At 43.3% G+C, this 21,078-nt stretch overlaps 1 protein-coding gene across 3 annotated transcripts in view; it reads left to right on the forward strand.

Moving 5' to 3' along the window:
• Positions 1–21,078, forward strand: part of GTF2A1L (general transcription factor IIA subunit 1 like) — a 79,089-nt gene that overhangs the window by 34,868 nt on the left and 23,143 nt on the right. For 2 of the 3 annotated variants that reach the window (XM_068131447.2, XM_068131448.2), the window contains 3 exons: positions 2,438–2,661; positions 4,738–4,812; positions 5,697–5,867. In XM_068131447.2, the coding sequence (XP_067987548.2) occupies positions 2,438–2,661; positions 4,738–4,812; positions 5,697–5,867 (470 nt within the window). Of the gene's footprint in view, positions 1–2,437; positions 2,662–4,737; positions 4,813–5,696; positions 5,868–6,333; positions 6,410–21,078 lie in introns of all 3 variants that reach the window. The other variant, XR_010986429.2, reaches the window with a different exon arrangement.

Raw genomic sequence — 21,078 nt, forward strand, 5'->3', positions numbered from 1 at the left:
CTCTATGCATAGAACCCTGGTGTTGGGCTAGCGGCTAGGGTGCCGGCTTAGGCTCCTACGATCCTGGGTTCGAATCCCGGTCGATCGCTGAATTAACGCCAGGGGGGTTGACTCAGCCTGTCATCCTTCCGAGGTTGGCAAATTGAGTACCAGTTCACTGGTAATTCCCTGTTTGTCGTTAAAGGCGGCAAAAAGGGTTGGCGTCAGGAAGGGCATCCGGCCGTAAAACATTGCTTCAAAAAGGGGACCGAAAAACAACAACAACCACGGTTCCCGAAAAAGGCCAACCCCCGCTTTGCGGGGAAAAATGGCCTCTAAAGGTGGTTATTTTTTTTTATTTTATGCTCTATGCATAGCGCTGGTTTTTGCCAAAGCAGTTTCTTGGTTAGGGTTGCGATCCTGGATAGGTAGGTCGCTCCTTCGACTCAGGGTGCTCGACTGAGGGTGCCAGGGATTGCTTGCCTAGTCTTCATGAAGGATACCGTTGGATCCTCAATGTCCAATGCAAGCAGAACAGGGTTTGTATGGGTCATGGAATGCCTGGAAAGTCATGGAATGTCACTGACGGTCATGAAAAATCCTGGAAATTGAGAGCGAGTGTCTTTTCTGTTGTCAAAATAAAACAAATGTGTATGAACGAGTTAGGTTCCCGGAAATCGTTCAGAAGTCTTTTGTTCCGTACTCGGAACGCAATTTCCCATTGACACATTGTGAAACTGCAGCTCAGGACACCTTAACCAATGTTCTTACAGAATGACATCAGCCATTTCTGTTGCAGTAAAACGACCTGTCTCTCTGCTAAAGCTGTTATCTAATCTGTTGTTCAACTGAAGCAGGATTCTGTTATTCGACTTTAAATCCTGGATAATTTGCATAAGCTTGCTGATTTATTTTGTGGTAGGGGTGAGTAAAATATGCCTGCGTGTGCTCATGGAAAATCATGGAATTTCAGATACCAAAAAGGGTATGAACCCTGCAGAATGGGCATCCAATGTAATGTCCAGCCCAGGGACATATCGATGTATATGCTCTTCATGCGAAATACCATGGTGACAATTTATAGCTCTGGCGAGATTCAAAACCAGGCTAGACAATTTGGAGGCAAGTAGGTGCATACGTCCAGGTTATCCTGCCAGCCCAACCTCGATATTCCAAAGACAAATGCATTTTAATTATCAGAACGGCACTTGGAAGAGAGCATACCTCCGCCTGGTGAACGGTTTACTTTTTTATCCCACTGATAGGCCTGTTCTGGATTTGGACCTGAACCAAAATCTAATCGGCTTGTTCTTGTCACCTCACCAACTCATCCACCAAGTTTATTCATAACTCGTCCATAACTTTTTTTAATATCATGGTATATTGCTTTTCACCCGATCTTTCAATGGTGAAGAATAAGTTAAAAATTAAATAATTCTTGTAGCCGAATCCAATTTCAGATCTTCACCAAAATCGAATCGATTCTTCCTTGTCACACACACAACCTGTCCAACAAGCTTCGTCCAAATCCATCCATAACTTTTTGAGATATCTTATTCACAAACGGACAGACAGACAGAGGGATGAAAACATAACCTCCATCCACCTTTGGTGGCGGAGGTAATAACGCATGTTTTTGAAGTACTGGTATCCTTAAGCTAGTATCCCACCATCCTCACTGTCTCTCTGCCACCTTCCTTTCCACTTTGGCCTGACCCCCATAACTTCCACTTTCCCCACCACTATCTTACCACCAACTTCAACCTCCCCACACACCCAATCAAATACACCTGTGTACATCTGTGCATATATTGCCTGCAAAACCTTGCTAACGTATAATTGTATTTCCGTCAGTGAATATTATCTTTAGAAAGGCTGAACTGAAATACAAATTATTCTTTCTCTTCTCCTCCTCTCCCCTTTATAAGGGGTGAGGTCCAATGGCACCAAGCTCCTGCCCTGCCTTAACCACAATACTCCTCCACTCCCGTCTGTCCTCAGCCAACTCTCTCCATCCGAAGCAGGATATCAAAAAAAGGTTATGGACGGATTCGGACGAAACTTGTTGGACAGGTTGTGTGTGTGACGAGGAATAATTTATTCGATTTTGGTGAAGATCCGGATAGACAGTTTTTTAATTGATTCTTCACCATTTAGCGATGGGGCCAAAAACTATATGTATATCACGATATTTAAAAAAGTTGTGATCTGGTTGTGATAGGTGGCAAGAACAAGCCGATTTGATTTTGGTTCAAATCCGGATTGAGATCCGGTCTCTGTGTTGTTCACGTAAACTGTTTGTGTTGTAAAAAATGCAGCACGTAAACTGTTCAGCCTGGCGAAGGTGTGCGCTCTACTGAGTGCCGTGCCATTTACAAATGGATTTAAGGATTGTTGAAGAAATTCTTCACTTGTAAACAAATCAATGAGGCTCATACCATGCCTGTCATTCTTCCAGCTGGCCAGATGTACAAGCAAGTGATGATGACAACACAAGGGCAGCAAATTATCTTACAGCAGCCTACTATGATCACGTCTGTGGGTGGACAGCAGGTCCTGGTGCACACGACGGCACCAACGACTTCACCTGCGTTAGCACCCCAAGCAGTCGGCTCGGGGCCCGCAGTAACAGGTCCACAGGTCACAACCCAACTTGGACAACCTATCTCAATCTCCCAACAGGCAAGGAAATCCTTTTTCAGCTTTGATGAGGCGAGTTCATCTTGCTTGAGCCAATAATTTGTGCTTTTGATTTCAACAGCTTTTTAGGGCTGCCCTTGTGCCACTTTGTTGAGCAGATTTATTTGTAAGACCCAACTTTTTGTGACAATTTACTGGCTGTAGTGGACTTTTAACCAAACTATTTAATAGCATCATTGTACACCGCTCCTTTCCGATGCCATCTCCAGGCATTGCAAATCGTCATTGCCGGGCAAGGGGGCTCGGCAATGACACACGCTGAAAGGGAGTACTCAGTTTTCACTCTGGTTGTTTGTTGTACACCGCACCTTTCCTATGCCATCTCCAGGCATTGCAAATCGTCATTGCCGGGCACCGAAGGGGGCTCGGCAGTGACACACGCTGAAAGGGAGTACTCAGTTTTCACTCTGGTTGTTGTACACCGCTCCTTTCCTATGCCATCTCCAGGCATTGCCAAACGTCATTGCCGGGCACCGAAGGGGGCTTGGCAGTGACACACGCTGAAAGGGAGTACTCATTTTTCACTGGTTGTTTTCTTGCTTTCTTGTTGTACACCGCACCTTTCCTATGCCATCTCCAGGCTTTGCAAATCGTCATTGCTGGGCACCGAAGGGGGCTCGGCAGTGACGCACGCTGAAAGGGAGTACTCAGTTTTCACTCTTTGTTTTTTTTCGTTTTTTTTCTTTCTTTCTTGTTTGTTTGTTTGTTTGTTTTCTTTCTTGTTTGTTTTCTTTCTTGCTTTCTTGTTTTCGTGTTTGTTTGTCCGGGCGATATCTCAGCCATCCATTGAGCTAGGAAGCTGAAATTTCGGCACAGTAGTGAGCAAGTCCTTTGTCAAAAACCGTATTTTTTGTTTTTTGAATAATCAATTAATTGAGGAGTTATTTAATTATTAGCGATTAATTAAGTACTTATTTAATTAATCAAATTTCCTTTCTCTTCTGACCATTAACTCAGGCACCTTTTGAGTTAGGAAGCTGATATTTGGACATGCCAATGGCCAAGTGATTTGGCTGCAAAGACTATTTTTGATTTATGAATTAATCAATTAATCGATGAATTATTTAATTATTCGATTAATGACTAAAAAAATTTTTTTTTTAAGTTACAGATTCTGATTAAATGGTGGTGGTTTATGTGTTCTCTGACCGAATTGATTAATAATTTAATTTTTTTATGATTATTATTTATTTATTTTCATTATTAATCATTTATTTATTTTCTTTCTCATTTGGCCAATATCTCAGGCACCTTTTGAGCTCGGAAGCTAATATTTGGACATGAGTGACCAAGTGATGTGGCTATCAAGGATATTTTTGATTTATTGATCAATCAATTAATCAATTAATCGATTAATTATTTAATTATTCGATTAATTACTAAAAAATATTATTTATTTTTTTCAGTTACAGATTCTGATGAAATGGTGGTGGTTTATGTGTTCTGTGACCGAATTCATTAATAAAATAATTTTTTAATGATTATTATTTATTTATTTTCATTATTAATCATTTATTTATTTTCTTTCTCATTTGGCCGATATCTCAGGCTCCTTTTGAGCTGGGAAGCTAATATTTGGACATGACAGTGACCAAGTGATGTGGCTATCAAGGATATTTTTGATTTATTGATTAATCATTTAATCGATTAATTATTTATTGATTAATCAATTAATTATTTAATTTTTTATTAATGACTTATTTAATTACATTTCTAAAAGATACATCTTCGGATGAAGCACTAGTGGTTTAGTTATGCTATTAGCCAATTGATCAAGAAAATATTTTGTGATAATCTTTTGTTGATTTTAATTATACAATTAATCAATCAATTATTGTGCACCTCTCCCTCCCAATGCAGTCTCTATGAGCTGCACTGCGGTATTGCCGGGCGCCGGAGGCACCCCGGCAATGCCACGCTGTAGGATATTTAATTATTTGGCATGGGGGCGGTGTACTTTGAATGTATCTGTACTTGTTTTAAACATTTTTATGAATAAATAAACTGATGTCAGTAGGTCTTTCAGACTGCCAATTCTTGTGCCTGATTTCATTGTAGGTAATTGCTCCAGTACATGGACCTCAGCAAGCTTTGGCTCAGGCACCCGTGGGCAAGAGTGCGACTCTTTCCCAGGTTTCATTTCACACTTTGCTTGTCACTCATATTGTTACTTAATTTTGTATTTTTTTCCAACGTCTTTATTATAGCATGGTTGGATGACATCATCTTTACCATTGAATTTTTCTGTAATACAGAATTTCGAGTACTTTCAATATCCAAAAGTTGTAGTGTCGTCTCAGATTGCATTTTTAACCCTAACTGAACTGGTGGTTTTGAGCTTTCCCTGACTGATCTTGGCCGTCGATGGTCCGATGAACTTGAAAAATTGCACATGCATAGATCATCATGTAATGAATGCGATTGTAAAATTATTTTTTAATAATATGTTAATTTGTCTAATTATTGCCTAATTCTATTGTTCCATAATTATTCAGTATGACTTGGCCAACATGCTAAAACACTCAGAAGAAATTACAAGCCAATTAATTTACACTATCAGTGTCCTAATGCATGTAACCCCAATTCACATGTTTGTTGTACATTAACATGTGCAAAATAATTTGTTTTTTGGGGACATGTGACACTAATTGTCATGTGACACCTGAAACGGTATGTCAGATTTGGACGTATGTGGTATCAAAATGTTTGCAAGACCCTAGAAACAACAGTCATGAGGAGAATTTGAATTCCCCAGTGGCAGGGGGGAGGGGGGGGTCACAACTCCCCCCTCCCCCCCAACCCCTCTCCAGTGCAGTTAGGGTTAAAGTGATGTGTAATCTGACAAGGTATGCATAACCAAAACCAGTTAGTGGATAACCAACAACCAATCATTGATCCTGAAACAAGCAAAACTTTTTTGTTCATGGCTGTTAATGTCAACATGCTTCATGGTTTCCTATAATTTGAATTGTAAATTGAAAGAGCAAGACTAATACAACACTGTTGTTCCATCACAGGTCATTTCTGTGTCCACTGCATCAGCTTCTGGCTCTGTATCAGGCCAACCAGCTCAGGTGCTTGTTCAAGTTGATGGTGTTGGAGACACATCTTCTGACGAAGAAGAGGATGATGATGAAAATGAGGAGAAAGATGAGGATCTTGCAGAGGAAGATGATGCAGGAGAAGAGGTAAGGAAGATTATTACAATAGCTCTAATTTTCGTGGTTGAAATTATGTTTAAATTGGGGTGAGTATGTTGGATCAATCACTATCCTTGGCAAGTGGCAGCAAAGTTCAGAATGTGGGGTGTTGTGCTGTAAGCCTTTGTATTGATATTTATTGTCCAACCGACAGAAAGCCGCTCTAGCGGGGAAAATGGCCTTAAAACGATCATTCATTCATTCATTCATTTCGACAGAAAAATTGGCAGGGATGAGGGGTTGGTTACCAAATCTCAATAAGTTGTTTTATCTTATCTGAAGTTAACCCTTTGGCCAATGGAAATGATCGCCATTAAATAAATCAAAAACCATACAGAAGAATTTCCCTGGATATGGGACAATAAAGGTTGTTATTATTATTATTATTATTTATTTCTGTGGTATCTCGGAGTTGTATTCCCTTCCATTTCCATGGTATTCCTACCATTAACAGGTTGTCCACAGAAGTTTCTGATGTCAGCTTCACATTATGGAGCTACAGAAAACAAAAATGTTCTACAAACATTTAGGTGAGCCCCACACAGAAAGTTGGTTACTGTATGCTTTTTTGCAATGTTTAGGGTCTGCTTGATATGGTAAGGAACGCCATACTGAGCCCTACCAGACTCAAACCTCGTGTGCTCAGAGTTTAACACTCTGCAAAATGGATGCTTTAATTTAAACTGGGGAAAGCCAAGTGGCGGCTCAGTGAACGTTATAATTCTCAATCTGGTTGCACACACCAGGAATGTAAATCACCCATGTTTAGGGTCTGCTTGATATGGTAAGGAACGCCATACTGAGCCCTACCAGACTCAAACCTCGTGTGCTCAGAGTTTAACACTCTGCAAAATGGATGCTTTAATTTAAACTGGGGAAAGCCAAGTGGCGGCTCAGTGAACGTTATAATTCTCAATCTGGTTGCACACACCAGGAATGTAAATCGCCCATGTTTAGGGTCTGCTTGATATGGTAAGGAACGCCATACTGAGCCCTACCAGACTCAAACCTCGTGTGCTCAGAGTTTAACACTCTGCAAAATGGATGCTTTAATTTAAACTGGGGAAAGCCAAGTGGCGGCTCAGTGAACGTTATAATTCTCAATCTGGTTGCACACACCAGGAATGTAAATCGCCCATGTTTAGGGTCTGCTTGATATGGTAAGGAACGCCATACTGAGCCCTACCAGACTCAAACCTCGTGTGCTCAGAGTTTAACACTCTGCAAAATGGATGCTTTAATTTAAACTGGGGAAAGCCAAGTGGCGGCTCAGTGAACGTTATAATTCTCAATCTGGTTGCACACACCAGGAATGTAAATCGCCCATGCCCGATGGTAATTTATTTGCGCACTTAAAAACAATCAATCCCACAACCACCACAATAAAAGGTATCAAAAATGAAGTTTCATAAAATAGATCAGTGAAACAGGGATGGGAATCATGCAAAAAAACAACAATTAATGAAAATGAATGTGAGGAAGAAGCAATCACAATAAGAAAATAAGAAAGAGCAATCAGAGATTCCAGACCCTTGCCAGGACGTGTTGTTAGTTGTTTTTAAGGTTTTTGTGTTAAAACAAATGTGGCGGCTGAACCACGTGACATATGACGTCATCATTTTTTTTCCTCCACCAATTTATCCCCAGATGATGCTCAATAAATTTTATGGTGATGGGATGAAGTTTCGTACTTGTCGAATTATGACGTCATAATGGAGGCACCTATAACATCATCATTAGCATATTTTATTCCCCATGGAGCGTTCTTTACAATGAGCCATGTCTAATTTTTTTCTATGCAGTGCTTTCGGAGATATAGAGGTGCAAAGTTTTTCGGTTTTTCCAAGATGGCGCCCATACCACGTGACCTATGATGTCATAATTATCATGAGAAAATTATACAGGAGGAGGTGCACCTCAATGGTGAAACCTCAATGGTGCACCGATATAACTCAATGGTGAAAATTTCCTGTCAATTGGACCAACGGTTGCAGAGAAAATCATATTTATTCTGTGCAGACAAATAGACAGACACAACAACAACAACAACAACATGCATTTTAAGGTCATTTTCCCTGCCAGAGCAGGGGTTAGCCTTGTGGTCCCCATGACAATCTTCTCCATTTTGCCCTATTTTCTGCATCTCCCCTTGTTTAACCCCCTTGCCCACATTTCTTCTTCCACCATCTTTAGCCAAGTCTTTCTCGGTCTTCCTCTTCCTCTACTTCCTTCTACATTCATTTCCATCACTCTTCTCAACCAGTCACTTTCATCCTTCCTCAACACATGACCAAACCATCTCAACCTGTTCCTCTTCACAGCATCAATCACAGGCTCTATTCCCATCATCTTTCGCAATTCGTAATTTGTCTTCCTCTCTCTCAACGATACTCCACACATCCACCGAACCATTCGCATTTCCACCCTTTCCAGCCTTCGTTGCTGCTCTACGTTCATTACCCATGTCTCACTCCCATAAATCATAACACTTCTCACACATGCAGCATACACCTTTCCCTTCAGCTTCAATGACACTCCCCTCCTCATCAGCACACCACTCAGTTCCCGAAACTTCTTCCATGCACATCTCACTCGAGCAACCGTTGCCGAGTCTGATCCACCTTCTCCATTCAGCATGTCTCCGAGGTAGCAAAATGTTTTCACACCTTCCAGCTTCACGCCGTCTCCAAGATCCAACTCAACATTTCCTCCATCTGCAGCTCCCTCTGTGCACACCTTACATTTGAATGTAGCTGCCACACTGGTTAATGACCCTCTCAGACCACTACATTTTTGATGAACCCACTCAGCGCACATTGTACATTGAATGGAGTTCACTCCGACACCCTTCCTGCACACAGCACATGGCCACTTCCCAGTTCTTTCCACCTCACCACATGCTTTACCACTTGCCATCACCTTCGTCTTTCCGATATTCACCTTCAGACCTTTTGTCTCCATACATTCCTTCCACATGTTCATCTTTTCCTTCAGTCCATCCATACTTTCCGCAATTAACACCAGATCATCTGCATACAACACCTCCCACGGTAAACCCTCCTTTACGTTCTGAGCCAGCACCTCCATCACAGCTACAAATAGTAGTGGACTTAGTACCGACCCCTGATGCACTTCCACCTTCGCCTCAAACTCACCACTGTTCCCGTCCTTCGTCCTTACAGCTGTGCGCGCTCTTTTATACATTGCCATCACTACTCTGATCAACCATTCCTCCACTCCTCACTTCCTCAATGCCCATGTCAATACTTCGCGTGGAACCCCATCGAATGCTTTCTCCAGATCAACAAATCCAAGAAACAACTCTTCCTCTTCTCCATGTACTTCTCCCGTAACTGCCTCACAATAAAGAGCGCGTCTGTCGTTCCTCTCCCTGGCATAAATCCAAACTGCATTTCGTCGATCTTCACCTTCTTCCTTATCCTCCTCTCCAACACCCTTTCCAATACCTTCATTCCATGCTCCAATAACTTTATCGCTCGGTACGAGCCACATTCCAGAGGGTCACCTTTCCCCTTGTATAGAGGGACGAGGGTACTCAGTTCCCAATCCACTGGAATGCGGCCTTCTTTCACCACCAGATTACAGATCTCTGTCATTCTCTTCACACTCCAACTTCCTGCTGCCTTCAACATATCTCCCACAACTCCCGTCGGCCCTCCCGCTTTTCTACTCTTCATTGATTTTATCGCTTCCTCAACTTCCTTCTCAGTTATCTTCTCTGCCGGTCCTAAAACTGGGTTACTCTCTATGTTGCCATCCCATTCATTCTCTGTATTCAACAGCATTTCCATATATCTTTTCCATCTTCCTTTAATTCCATCTGGTTGAGTACCAGTTCACTGGTAATTCCCTGTTTGTCGTTAAAAGGCGGCAAAAAGGGTTCGCGTCAGGAAGGGCATCCGGCCGTAAAACATTGCTTCAAAAAGGGGACCAAAAAACAACAACAACCACGGTTCCCGAAAAAGGCCAACCCCCGCTTTGCGGGGGAAAATGGCCTCGAAAGGTGGTTATTTTTCTTTTATTTTTTTTCCATCTGGGTCCACAACGATTTGTCCCACTTCATCCTTCAAGCAACTCACCCCCATCACATCACACCTCTCTTTCGCTATCTGCTTTGCAATCCTGAATACCGCTCTCTGACCCTCTTCCGAATCCAAGCGTTCTCCGAACATTTTCCTACATGCTTCCTGTGCCTTTGCTACCTCTTTCTTTGCAGCCTTCTTGGCTGCCTTATAACTTTCATGCTCTGCTTTTTCTGCTCCCATACCCTTCGACTTCTGCCACTCCTTGAACCTCTTCCTCTTCTCGTCAATCCTCTTTCCAACTTCATCATCCCACCACCATGTTTCCGAGTGCCTCAGTGGTCCTTTTGTCCATCCACATACCTCACCAACGGCTCCCAACAGACTATCTTTCATTGACATCCAACCACTTTCAAGCTCAACCACATCATCCTCTACCCTACTCAGCCTCTCTTTTAATGCCTCCCTTACTGTCACCTCTTTCAGCCTCCACACATTCATTCTCGGTTGGTACTTCACCCGCCGAGCTCTCCTCGCACCTTTCACCCTTATGTCCTAGACAACCAAGTGGTGCTGTGAAACAGCCTCCTCCCCCGGGATCACCTTTGTGTCCCGGAGGTGCCCCCTATCTCGCCTACGCACCATCAGGTAGTCAACAGTTGTCGTCGACCCACCTGACGTGTATGTAACAAGCTTATTATCCTCTTTTCTGAAACTGAGTATTACAAATCAACAAATCAGCTCCATCAGCAAACTCCAAAATCCTTTCACCTTCCCCATTTCTCACACCATATCCGTAACCCCCATGAACTCCCTCAAAACCGTCCATACTCCTTCCCACATGTCCATTTAGGTCTCCTCCTACCACAACAACTTCCTCATCTTTCACGTTTTCCATCAGCTTCTCTATCGCACACCAGAACTTGTCCTCCTCTTCATCGCTCCGACCAACCTGCGGAGCATATCCCGAGATGACATTCACCAAGAGCTTTCCAATCATCATTTTCACCAGCATGGTTCTCTTTTTAGAAAGACTAATAGACAGACAAATGGACTGAAATGCAATAATACCCTCTCTCCTGGCGAGGGTAATAAATCATGCTTATAACCTATGAAGATTTTGGTTGTCTAACCTACGGACCACTGGTAGCTGTACCTGTTGCTGTGTTTCAGCCTGCGGAGTATCTGCTGAAATCTATCATCATTGTAAGGAAGTAAAAGGTAGTCCTGTTAAAACTTCAGATCATTCTGTTAATAGGGTTGGTTTTTTGTCACAACTACTTGAACATAATTTATTGTGAGTTGTGCATGTTTGTTGGATAGTCTGGATAAAATTAGATGAGAGGAGGTGTTTATCCAATCTGCTCTTGAATATTTTAAGTGATGGTGCAGTTACCGCAAACTGAGAAGGCTATTCCATTTTCCAGTTACTCTTTGACTGAAACTTCTTTCGTAGTGCCGTATAACTCTTCTCCTTAAATAACTTCAGAGTATGGCCTCTAGTTGCATGATAAATCGCTGGAACAAAGAAGTTCTCGGGATCCGTGGCTATACTAGAAGCCTTTGATCTTGTCGACTTCAATCAAGTCTCCTTGTTGTCGCCTGCAGTAAAGGGATAACATGCCCAGTTGTCTGAGTCTTTCCTGATATGCGAGTTGACTGAGTTTTCATACTAGCTTTGTCATTCTCCGTTGCAACCTCCCTATCTTATAGGCGTCTGCTTTAAATCTTGGTTGCCAAATTACATTCCCATATTGTAGGAGAGGACGGACCATAGAATTGGAGGAGTTGGAAAGTTTCCTTTGTGAAGCTGGAAAAGGTCCTCTTGATAAGACCCAACATCCGATTGGCCTTGTTGACAGATACAGCTACATGCCTATGAAAGGTTAGTTCATTGTCTATAACAACACAAAGGTCCTTCTCTTCCGGTGGTAGTTGTTCACCTTTGAGGTAATATGTTGCATTCCGGTTTTCTTTGCCAATGTGCATGACTTTACATTTGGCTGGATTGAATGAAAATTGCAAAAGTACTGAACTGAACAATTTTGCAGCTGTGTCAAGGTCCTCCTGTAATGATCTTGAGTGTGCTAGGGTTGTGACGTCCACGTCAATCTTTGTGTCACGTATTTCAGTCAGCAAGTCATTGACATGCAACTCAAAGAGCTGGGGTTGGAGAACACTTCCCTGTGGGACTCTGCTGTCGACACTAATCCAGTCGGAGTGAACGCCATTGAGAGTGACACCTTGGGTTGTACCTACAAGGAAAGCCTCCATCTATTTCAGAGGTTTGTCACGGATGTCACAAGCTTGGATTTTCTTAAGAAGGCGACGATGCGGGACCATATTGAATGCTTTGCTGACGTCCAGATAGAAGACGTCGATTGGTTTCGCAGAATTGATCATCCTTGTCCATTCTATCCAGGTTCTTCCCGACATCTTTGTTCTTTGTTCCTTTCACACTTCTTTCTACTTTTTCACATTTATTTTTATTCATTCTAACCCTTGCTTTTTCTTTTTTCTTTTTTGTTACTTTTACTCTCTATTTCTCTCTTTCTTTATCTATCTGCCTCGTAGAAGTGAATCCTTGCAGAAAGTTTTCTGCAAGGCTCATTTGGCTGCTCTTGGATGGGTTAGATGGTTGTGGAGTAACGGCTGAAACCCGATTCCTATTCAGATTCCTCCTGATGACTCCATCTTTGCTCTTTACTTATTCTGGTTCCTTCTGATGACTCCAATGAAGTATTTGGTCTTCCATTTCATTACCCTATTCTTATCTACTGTTACGGATTCGTCACTTCCGTCTTTGTGGTTTTCATCCACTGGAAGCATTTTTAGTTCCATGTACTATTAATTATTGTTATAGTTTGAGTGAAATGGAGATAACTGTCTTCAAAATTGAAAATTAGTGTTTTAAAAGAAAACGAAATGGATCCGGAGAAACCGGAAGAGGAGGAAGAAGAAGCGGATCAAGTGAGATCGGGAAAGAAAGGCCGATCTGCTTGGAGGTGTCGAGCGGATGCTGGCGAACGTTGGTCACGAGCGAATATTGGTTTCCCCGGGAAAGGGATTCCTGGGACAGAGTCGTTATCGCTGTGGCAGATAAACCTGCATGACGGGTTTGCGGTTGGTTCCGAAAGTGAATCATTGTTGGAGAGCAGGTACGCCTCCATTACGGGCCCGTCCGCCATTTCACCTCACACCAGCCTTTTCACCACGCACCAGCCGTTAGCCTGGTTCTTGTGTGTGTCGTGGATTTCGATTGAGAATTCACTGTTTTTCGTTTGGGAGCCGCTGCCCGTTCATATCAGCGTCCTTGTCTGGTGAACTGAAGGTGTGAATTCCCAGTCGCCTTTTGGGTGAACTTTTGCCTGACCGACGTCGGCCCGACACCCACCCAGCGGCTCTTCGGCAGCGTCGACTGTCTGCTGTCCTGGGTTCATGTCTCAGTACGACCTGTTTTCTTGTGATCACCGGAGCGTGGATCGACTTTGGGCTTGGTGCCGTGACAGTGACTTTGGGGGTGTTACATTTCGCTCACGTGGAGTACCGTGAGTTATCGAGTTAAGAAACTGGTGGTACCATCATAGGAATTATATGGTTTTTGTTGTGCAATTGAAGTTATATTGTACTGGTGCAAGTTGTTATTATTGTGTGAGATTAATACAACATTTTGGTTTTGTAACAATTGATTGGTGTGGTTGCACCATTGGTCATTGGCACACATAATAGCACATCTTTCTGCCGTGACTCCTTTCAGGGCTCAGAGGTACACCGTGACTGGGGTTTGGGGAGGAGCACATAACACTACGCAGACTCACTCGAGAGGTAGTCAGACACAAAGGAGAAGAAAAAGAAAGTTTTGGAAGATTGGGGAGGGGAGGGTCGGATAAAATATATAATTGGGTGGTTCAGGCCTGGTTGAGCTCTGAGTGAGGTTGAGTTCTGAGTTGAGCTCTGAGTGAGGCCTGGTTGAGCTCTGAGTGAGGCCTGGTTGAGCTCTGAGTGAGGCCTGGTTGAGCTCTGAGTGAGGCCTGGTTGAGCTCTAAGTGAGGCCTGGTTGAGCTCTGAGTGAGGTGCCTTTGTCTGGAATCGATGAGATGTAACGGTTTCCCCACACACAGTATTGCGAGATGCGTCTTCTGCTGACCCGGGCGAACTTGCCACTCCACTAACGTTCCCAGGATCATGGGACTGGTTCCTCCTCGTACTGGGTGATATGAGGGGCCCAAATAACCCCAGCAATGCTCTGGTAGGGAGTCATGGTAAGGACCTATGTGGATAAGCTGAGAGAAACTGCAAGCCCGATTCTTTGGTAAAGCCAAAGCCCGGTTCAAAATCGTGACTCGCATACCATCCACAGGTGCTCATTGGTCGCTTAGCTTGATCACACTGTTGATTGGCCAGATTCAAAAGAAATGCATGTTCCCTTCAGCTCAAGAGCTGTTGGTTGCCAGGCTGGTGAAGAGAAAGGGGATAACGGTATTAATTAATTCGATAAATAAACTAGAACTAAGCACATTAAAAGTGAAACAGCTGGAGGTAGTCATGGCCCTTATGGATATTTTGGGGCCGTTTGGTTCAGATTCTTCCAAAAGCACCAAATTTGGCCCAGATGTTGCCCATGCCATACTCTTTCGATTTTTGACGGGCGCCAAGACGGGCGCCCCCCCCCCCCCCCCCCGGGGGCCCCATATTGGCGAAATACTAAATGGCCGCCACCCGGATTAGAGGAAAATCAGTTAAATAACCAAAAGGGTTGGAATCATGTATGATACCACTTTTCAGGGGTTTTCGAGGTCGAGTAATCCAATTATGATGTTATTTTGATGATTCGAGGTCAAGGTCAACCCTCAAGGTCATCTTAAAGGTCATTTTTGAGTCAAACATGTCGGTTTTTGAGTTTTTTGTCAAGATTTACGCGAGGTTCACCATTTTATGTTTCTGGGTTGGGTAATCAAACTCTGACCTTATTTTTGACAATTAGAGGAAATATTTACATGTCTATTTCCTAATTTTCAGGCATATGCAGTTCATCAGTCTAATTACAAAGGTACCCGATTTTGATGTTTTATGAACTGTATGCCATATCCTTGTGTTTAATTTTTGTGCGATCATGATCCGGGTTCATGTATACATGATTGTATACATGTCATAAATATGACGTCATAGGTCATGTGACCTGGCGGCCATATTGGATTTTATGAAAACCTTAAAAATGGATCCCTGCCTTCATTTTTCGATCGATTCATTTTGAACTTTGACCACTTATAGTACGCCATGTGATTGGATGCATATCCTAATTATGACGTCATAGGTCAGGTGACATGGCGGGATGGACCGGTATGGTCCCCGGATCATACCGCCCTTGGCGCCCGTCAAAAATCGAAAGAGTATGGCATGGGCAACATCTGTGCCAAATTTGATGCTTTTGGAAGAATTTGAACCAAAATATCCCTAAGGGCCCTGACTAAGGTGGAGGGGAGACAAGATTCTGATAAACTCTGTCTGGCAGGGTTTACAATACATCTACTGTAAACATGCATAATACGATATAACTCATTAACCCTTTTACACTTGGGAATTAATTTTTGTTACACTGTTTTGCTATGTTGTCTGAAAACATAATTGTATGGTTATCATGGAAACAACCAAGTAAACATCGTGGAGAATATTTCTGTTTCCATTGTGAACGAGGACGGCGTTTATGAAACTTATTTTAATCAATTGAGATATCGATATACAGTACTGTCGGACCCCGCTATTTGCGGGTTCCACGTATTCGCGGGTTCCATGTAAACAAGTGCGACCTGTTTCTCTATTCACGGAAAAATGTCCCGCGATTTCGCGTTTTTTTTTTTCTTTTCATGGCTGTGTTCTGCGAAATCACGTTTCCCCCCACCCCATATTCGCGGCTGTGTTCCACAAATTCGCGGTTTTTCAGAGGCGCAAAAAAAATTCATGAGCCGCTAGCTTGACACATTTAGAAATCCCATCTTTCATGAGCCATACATAAAGCAGCTGGACATACGCAAAAAACCATCTTCTGCGAGCCGTGAGCATGACCTGCTTCTACTGTACAGTATAGTACTGTACATTCACTGCTGCGTGCTTTGCGTTTTCATGGCTTTCGCGGCCGCAAATTTTAGCCGCACTATAAGCTAGCTTTGTGGGATATCCCACCAGATGTGAAAAAGGTCAACTCCGTGAATTATAGAATGCAAACGCTTCATTAAATCGATTACAATTTGCAATTTACGGCAAAGCATCATCAGAGATCTTGCACAATGAAAACGCTTCAGGGGGGATGTTCCATCAGCGACGAAAACATGTCAAACCCATGAATTGTAGAATGCCAATGTTTCATTAAATCTATAATTGAAATTAGCAGATAGGCTCAATACGGCATTATCCGACAACAAACAATGGGTCGAGTACCTCCCACAACTACCCACAATGCTCGCAATCCTACATATACAGACTGTGTCCTCAATCTCAATCATTGTTCTCGTCCCGTTGCTTCGACCTGTGTTTTTGACTCTCGCTCTGCTCATCGTTCAATCATGGCTCCCAAGCACAAGACCAGTGCCAGAGATGTGTCGACTACCAAGAGGCAGAAGAAAGTGATGAGCCTGAGCCAGAAAGTGGAGCTGCTCGACTGGCTTTCGAGAGGAGAGAGTGCAGCCTCTGTGGGCAGGCATTATGGCGTCAACGAATCCACCGTTCGCTACATACGGAAGAACGAGACGGCGATTCGTGACAGTATTTCAACGAGCGCTGTATCGAATACGAAGGTGGTCACCCATGTCCAGGATGTCCACATAGAAAGGCTGGAGAAGGCGCTCTCAGCATATGGATCGAGGGCAACGCACAAAAGAGTATTCCTTTGAGTCGACCTCTCATTCATGCAAAAGCCAAACGGATTTACGATCATCTGTCTGGTGTGGGTAACCCCCGCTCTAGCAGGGAAAATGGCCTTAAAATGCATGTTGTTGTTGTTGTTGTCTGGTGCGGGTAGTTCCAGCATGACTGATGCTCCGAGCGATGATGGTACAAGCAGCGCGACTTCATTCACTGCAAGCAGGGGATGGATGGTTCCATCGTTTCAAGAAGCGGTATGGTCTCAAAAATGTGAAGCTCACAGGGGAGCGTGCCTCCGCGGACCACAAGGCGGAAAAAGTGTTCCCTGCTCAACTCGCGAGGCTGATCGAAGAGAAGGGATACCCCCCAGAGCAGGTGTGGTGACGAGACCGGCCTCTTTTGGAAAAAGATGCCCACGAGAACTTTCACCTCGAAGCGCGAGGAGACAGCAATTCCGATTCAAGGTTGCCAAGGACTGGGTATCTCTTCTCCTCTGTACAAACGCAAAAGGAAACCTGTTTCAGTTTCATGCTGAAACCTGTTTCAGGCTCAATACAGCAATGTTGTACCGTGCTCTCAAGGGCAAGAACAAGCAAACTCTGCCCGTGTTTTGGAGGGCCAACAGGAAAGCCTTGGTGACGGCAGCAATCTTCCTGGACTGGTTCCATAATTGTTTCGTTCCTCAGGTGGAAAGGTACATGGTGGACAAAAACCTTGCGTTCCAGGTTCTCTTGCTCCTGGACAACGCTCCTGGCTACCCCGCAGACCTGGACGTGGCTCACCCGAACGTCGAGGTGATCTTCCTGCTGCCCAACATCACCTCCCTCATCCAGCCACTCGACCAAGGTGTGATTTCAACGTTTAAAACGTATTACACCTGTCGCACCTTTCGCCGCATTTTCGATGCGATGACGATGCGACCCAGAGCTCACCATGTTGGAAGGATTTCAACATTGCCCACTGCATTGGCGCCATCAAGAAGTCGCTGGATGAGGTGAGAGCCTCCACCCTCAATGCGTGCTGGCACAACCTGTGGCCGCAGGCAGTCAGAAACTTTCCTGGCTTTCCCGATAACATGGAGGCGAGGCATGTGATTGTCGGGTTGGCACGGCATTTGGGAAGCAAAGGATTTGATGACATGTAGCCTGAGGACTTGGAGGATCTCGTTGCCTCACATGGCGACAACCTCGCCAAGGAGGAGTTGGAGGCCATTAAGGGGTGTTGCAAAATAAATGATACTTTTTTCCCCAAAGATGAAATGAAGTTTCAATCGGATGAAAATCCAACCAAAGGCTTTATTTCATTCAAAAATTAAAAACTCACGTTTAATACGTGTCAATATGTCCACCATTAGCTTCAGAAACCATTTGAAGTCGACTTTTAAAAGATTTCAGCAAAGACACGAACATTAGTCGCAAACATGACGGAGAAAACATGCAGGCAACATGCGCGACACGTCATGACGACGCACGCGAAATTTGAATTCGAAAATGGCGGACATGTGGTCAATACAATCTGGGGGGGAAAAAAGTATCATTTATTTTGCAATACCCTATATAACGGTTTCTGGGGAGTAGGAGGAGGGTAGTGATGAGTAAGAGGTGCCGAGGTCTAACCTCACAGCCCATTTACTGGCATGTGGGCGCTTGTCGACAAGTTGGAAGATGCTGACCCAGTCATGGAGAGGTACCTCAAGTTCAAGAGGGGCTTGGATAATTTGCTTCTCCCCTACAAAGAGCTGCATCGAAACCTGTGGCAATCTGCCAAGCAACTCTCCATTACACATTTCTTTAATCCTGCTCCCTCCACCTCAACACCACCAGCACCCTCTCCTGCCACCCTCTCAGTGTCCTCACCAGCCTCCTCACCAACACCCTCAACTGCTCTCTCTCCTTCCTCTGCCTCACCACACGATATTCCAGGACTATCATTTGGGTCATCCTCAGAGTTCGAGGAATTTATGGGATTTTAATTCATCATCTTACTATAATTCACCAAATGTCCGTCTGTCCGTCCGTTCCCAGGTACCGCAAAACGTCTGAACCAATCGCAACGACATTTTGGGTGGGTAATCCTGGGACCCCCTGGAGTAAAATAGGCTATATTGTTTTTCCAATTTTTTTCCCAAATTTTTTCCAATTTTCCAGTATTTCCAAACACGATGGAATAATATTTACCGATATGAAGAGAGATGTGGCTTTTATTGAAATTCTACAAATACTGTTTAGATTTTGATGATTTGCGTGTGATAGGATTTAACGGATGTTTACATAAATCGTTTAAAATAAAAAAAGCCTTCAATTTCCGATATTTTACCTTTTCATTTGGGCCTCCCAATTGAAGCCTTGCCTGTAGGGCGGGTACCGTTGCTAGTCATCATAATTTGAAAGTCGCGTGTTTGTAAAATAAATAATTAAAATGATACATGATGGTGTTGTTGTTTTTTTTGGGGGTTTCACCGTGCGGTATGGTTAAGCTGGTTAAGCACTTTTAATAAACTGCAAGCACATTCCTTCAATAAATTGGTACCTGGCGTTGTTTTTTTTTTGTTTTTTTGTAAGCATTTTTTGTGCAACTGTAATCATGTGCATTTACTGTCAAACATTTTAAACTTTTAAAAATTTCTCTGTGAATCATGAACCGCCGTCAGGAACCCTGGTGTTGGGCTAGCGGCTAGGGTGCCAGCTTAGGATCCTAGGATCCTGGGTTAGAATCCCGGTCGATCGCTGAATTAACGCCAGGGGGGTTGACTCAGCCTGTCATCCTTCCGAGGTCGGCAAATTGAGTACCAGTTCACTGGTAATTCCCTGTTTGTCGTAAAAATGCGACAAAAAGGGTTGGCGGCAGGAAGGGCATCCGGCCGTAAAACATTGCTTCAAAAAGGGGACCAAAAAACAACAACAACCACGGTCCCCGAAAAAGGCCAACCCCCGCTTGCGGGGAAAAATGGCCTCTAAAGGTGGTTTTTTTTATTTATTTTTTTTATACATGATGGTGTTGTTGTTGTTTTTTTTGGTTTCACCATGCAGTATGGTTAAGCTGGTTAAGCACTTTTAATAAACTGCAAGCGCATTCCTTCAATAAATTGGTACCTGGCGTTGTTTTTTTTTGTTTTTTTTGTAAGCATTTTTTGTGCAACTGTAGTCATGTGCATTTACTGTCAAACATTTTATACTTTAAAAAATTTCTCTGTGAATCATGAACCGCCGAGAACCTATAATGTATCCTCCTTTTCCCCATTGAAACAATGCCGCGGCATACATTCACGGGATTTTAATTGACCTTCATGGATTTCCGTTGACATTCGCGGGTTTTGTCTCGCCATTTCCGACCTTCGCTGATTATTGTCGACGATTTCGGGATTTGCCTCACCATTCGCAGATTTTGCCTCACCATTCGCGGTTTGTTCCTCTCTATTCGTGGAGTTTCATGACTCGGGAACCTATCCCCCCTTTTTCCATTAAAACAATGCCCCGCTATTTGCGGGTTTTGCTATTCGCGGAATTTCCAGGAACGTATCCCCCGTGCATAGGGTACTGTATATTTTTGTATATTTCTGTTTCTGGATTAGATTGAACTGATTTGTATTTCTCAGCATTTCTCAGTCAGTATTATGGTTCCCGAAGGGAGACATTAAGTGTTTAGTCTTGGTGCCCGTAGTGCCCCGCTTTTTTATGCCTCCACAACGAAGTCGCCAGAGGCATTATGTTTTTGGATTGTCCGTCTGTCTGTGATTGGTTTTCGTTTTCGCGATATCTTCAACAGCTGAAGGAATCTTAAGTCAAACTTGGTGCAGGTATGTATTATGACGTAAAGATGAACTGATTAGATTTTGGGGTCAAGAGGTCAAAGGTCAGAGTCTAGTAGGTTTTCGTAACCGTGATAACTTGAGAAGGGCTGAAGGGAACTAAGTCAAACTTGGTACAAGTATGTGTAATAACGCAAAGATAAACTGATAAGACTATGGGGTCAAAGGTCATAGGTCCTGTTAGATAAAAATTCTGTTATTGTGCTAACTTGTGAACCAGTGATGGGATTTTGGCCAAACTTGATATGAGTATATATTATGATGAAAAGATGAACTGATTAGATTTTGGCATCAAAGATCAGAGGTCATGTTGGGTAAAAAAGTGATAGTTGAGAACAGCTGAAGATATTCAAATCAAACTTAGAACAAGTATGTATAATGATGTAATAATGTGGGCTGAGGCATGTTGGTCGACGTCGTGACGTCAGAGTGCCTTTCCAATTGAAGAATCGTTTTTCCATTATTTAATCTTTCAGTTTTCAGTTACTGT

The sequence above is a fragment of the Myxine glutinosa genome, chromosome 11, assembly GCF_964187855.1.
Source record: "Myxine glutinosa chromosome 11, kmMyxGlut1.1, whole genome shotgun sequence".
NCBI classification, from domain to species: domain Eukaryota; kingdom Metazoa; phylum Chordata; class Myxini; order Myxiniformes; family Myxinidae; genus Myxine; species Myxine glutinosa.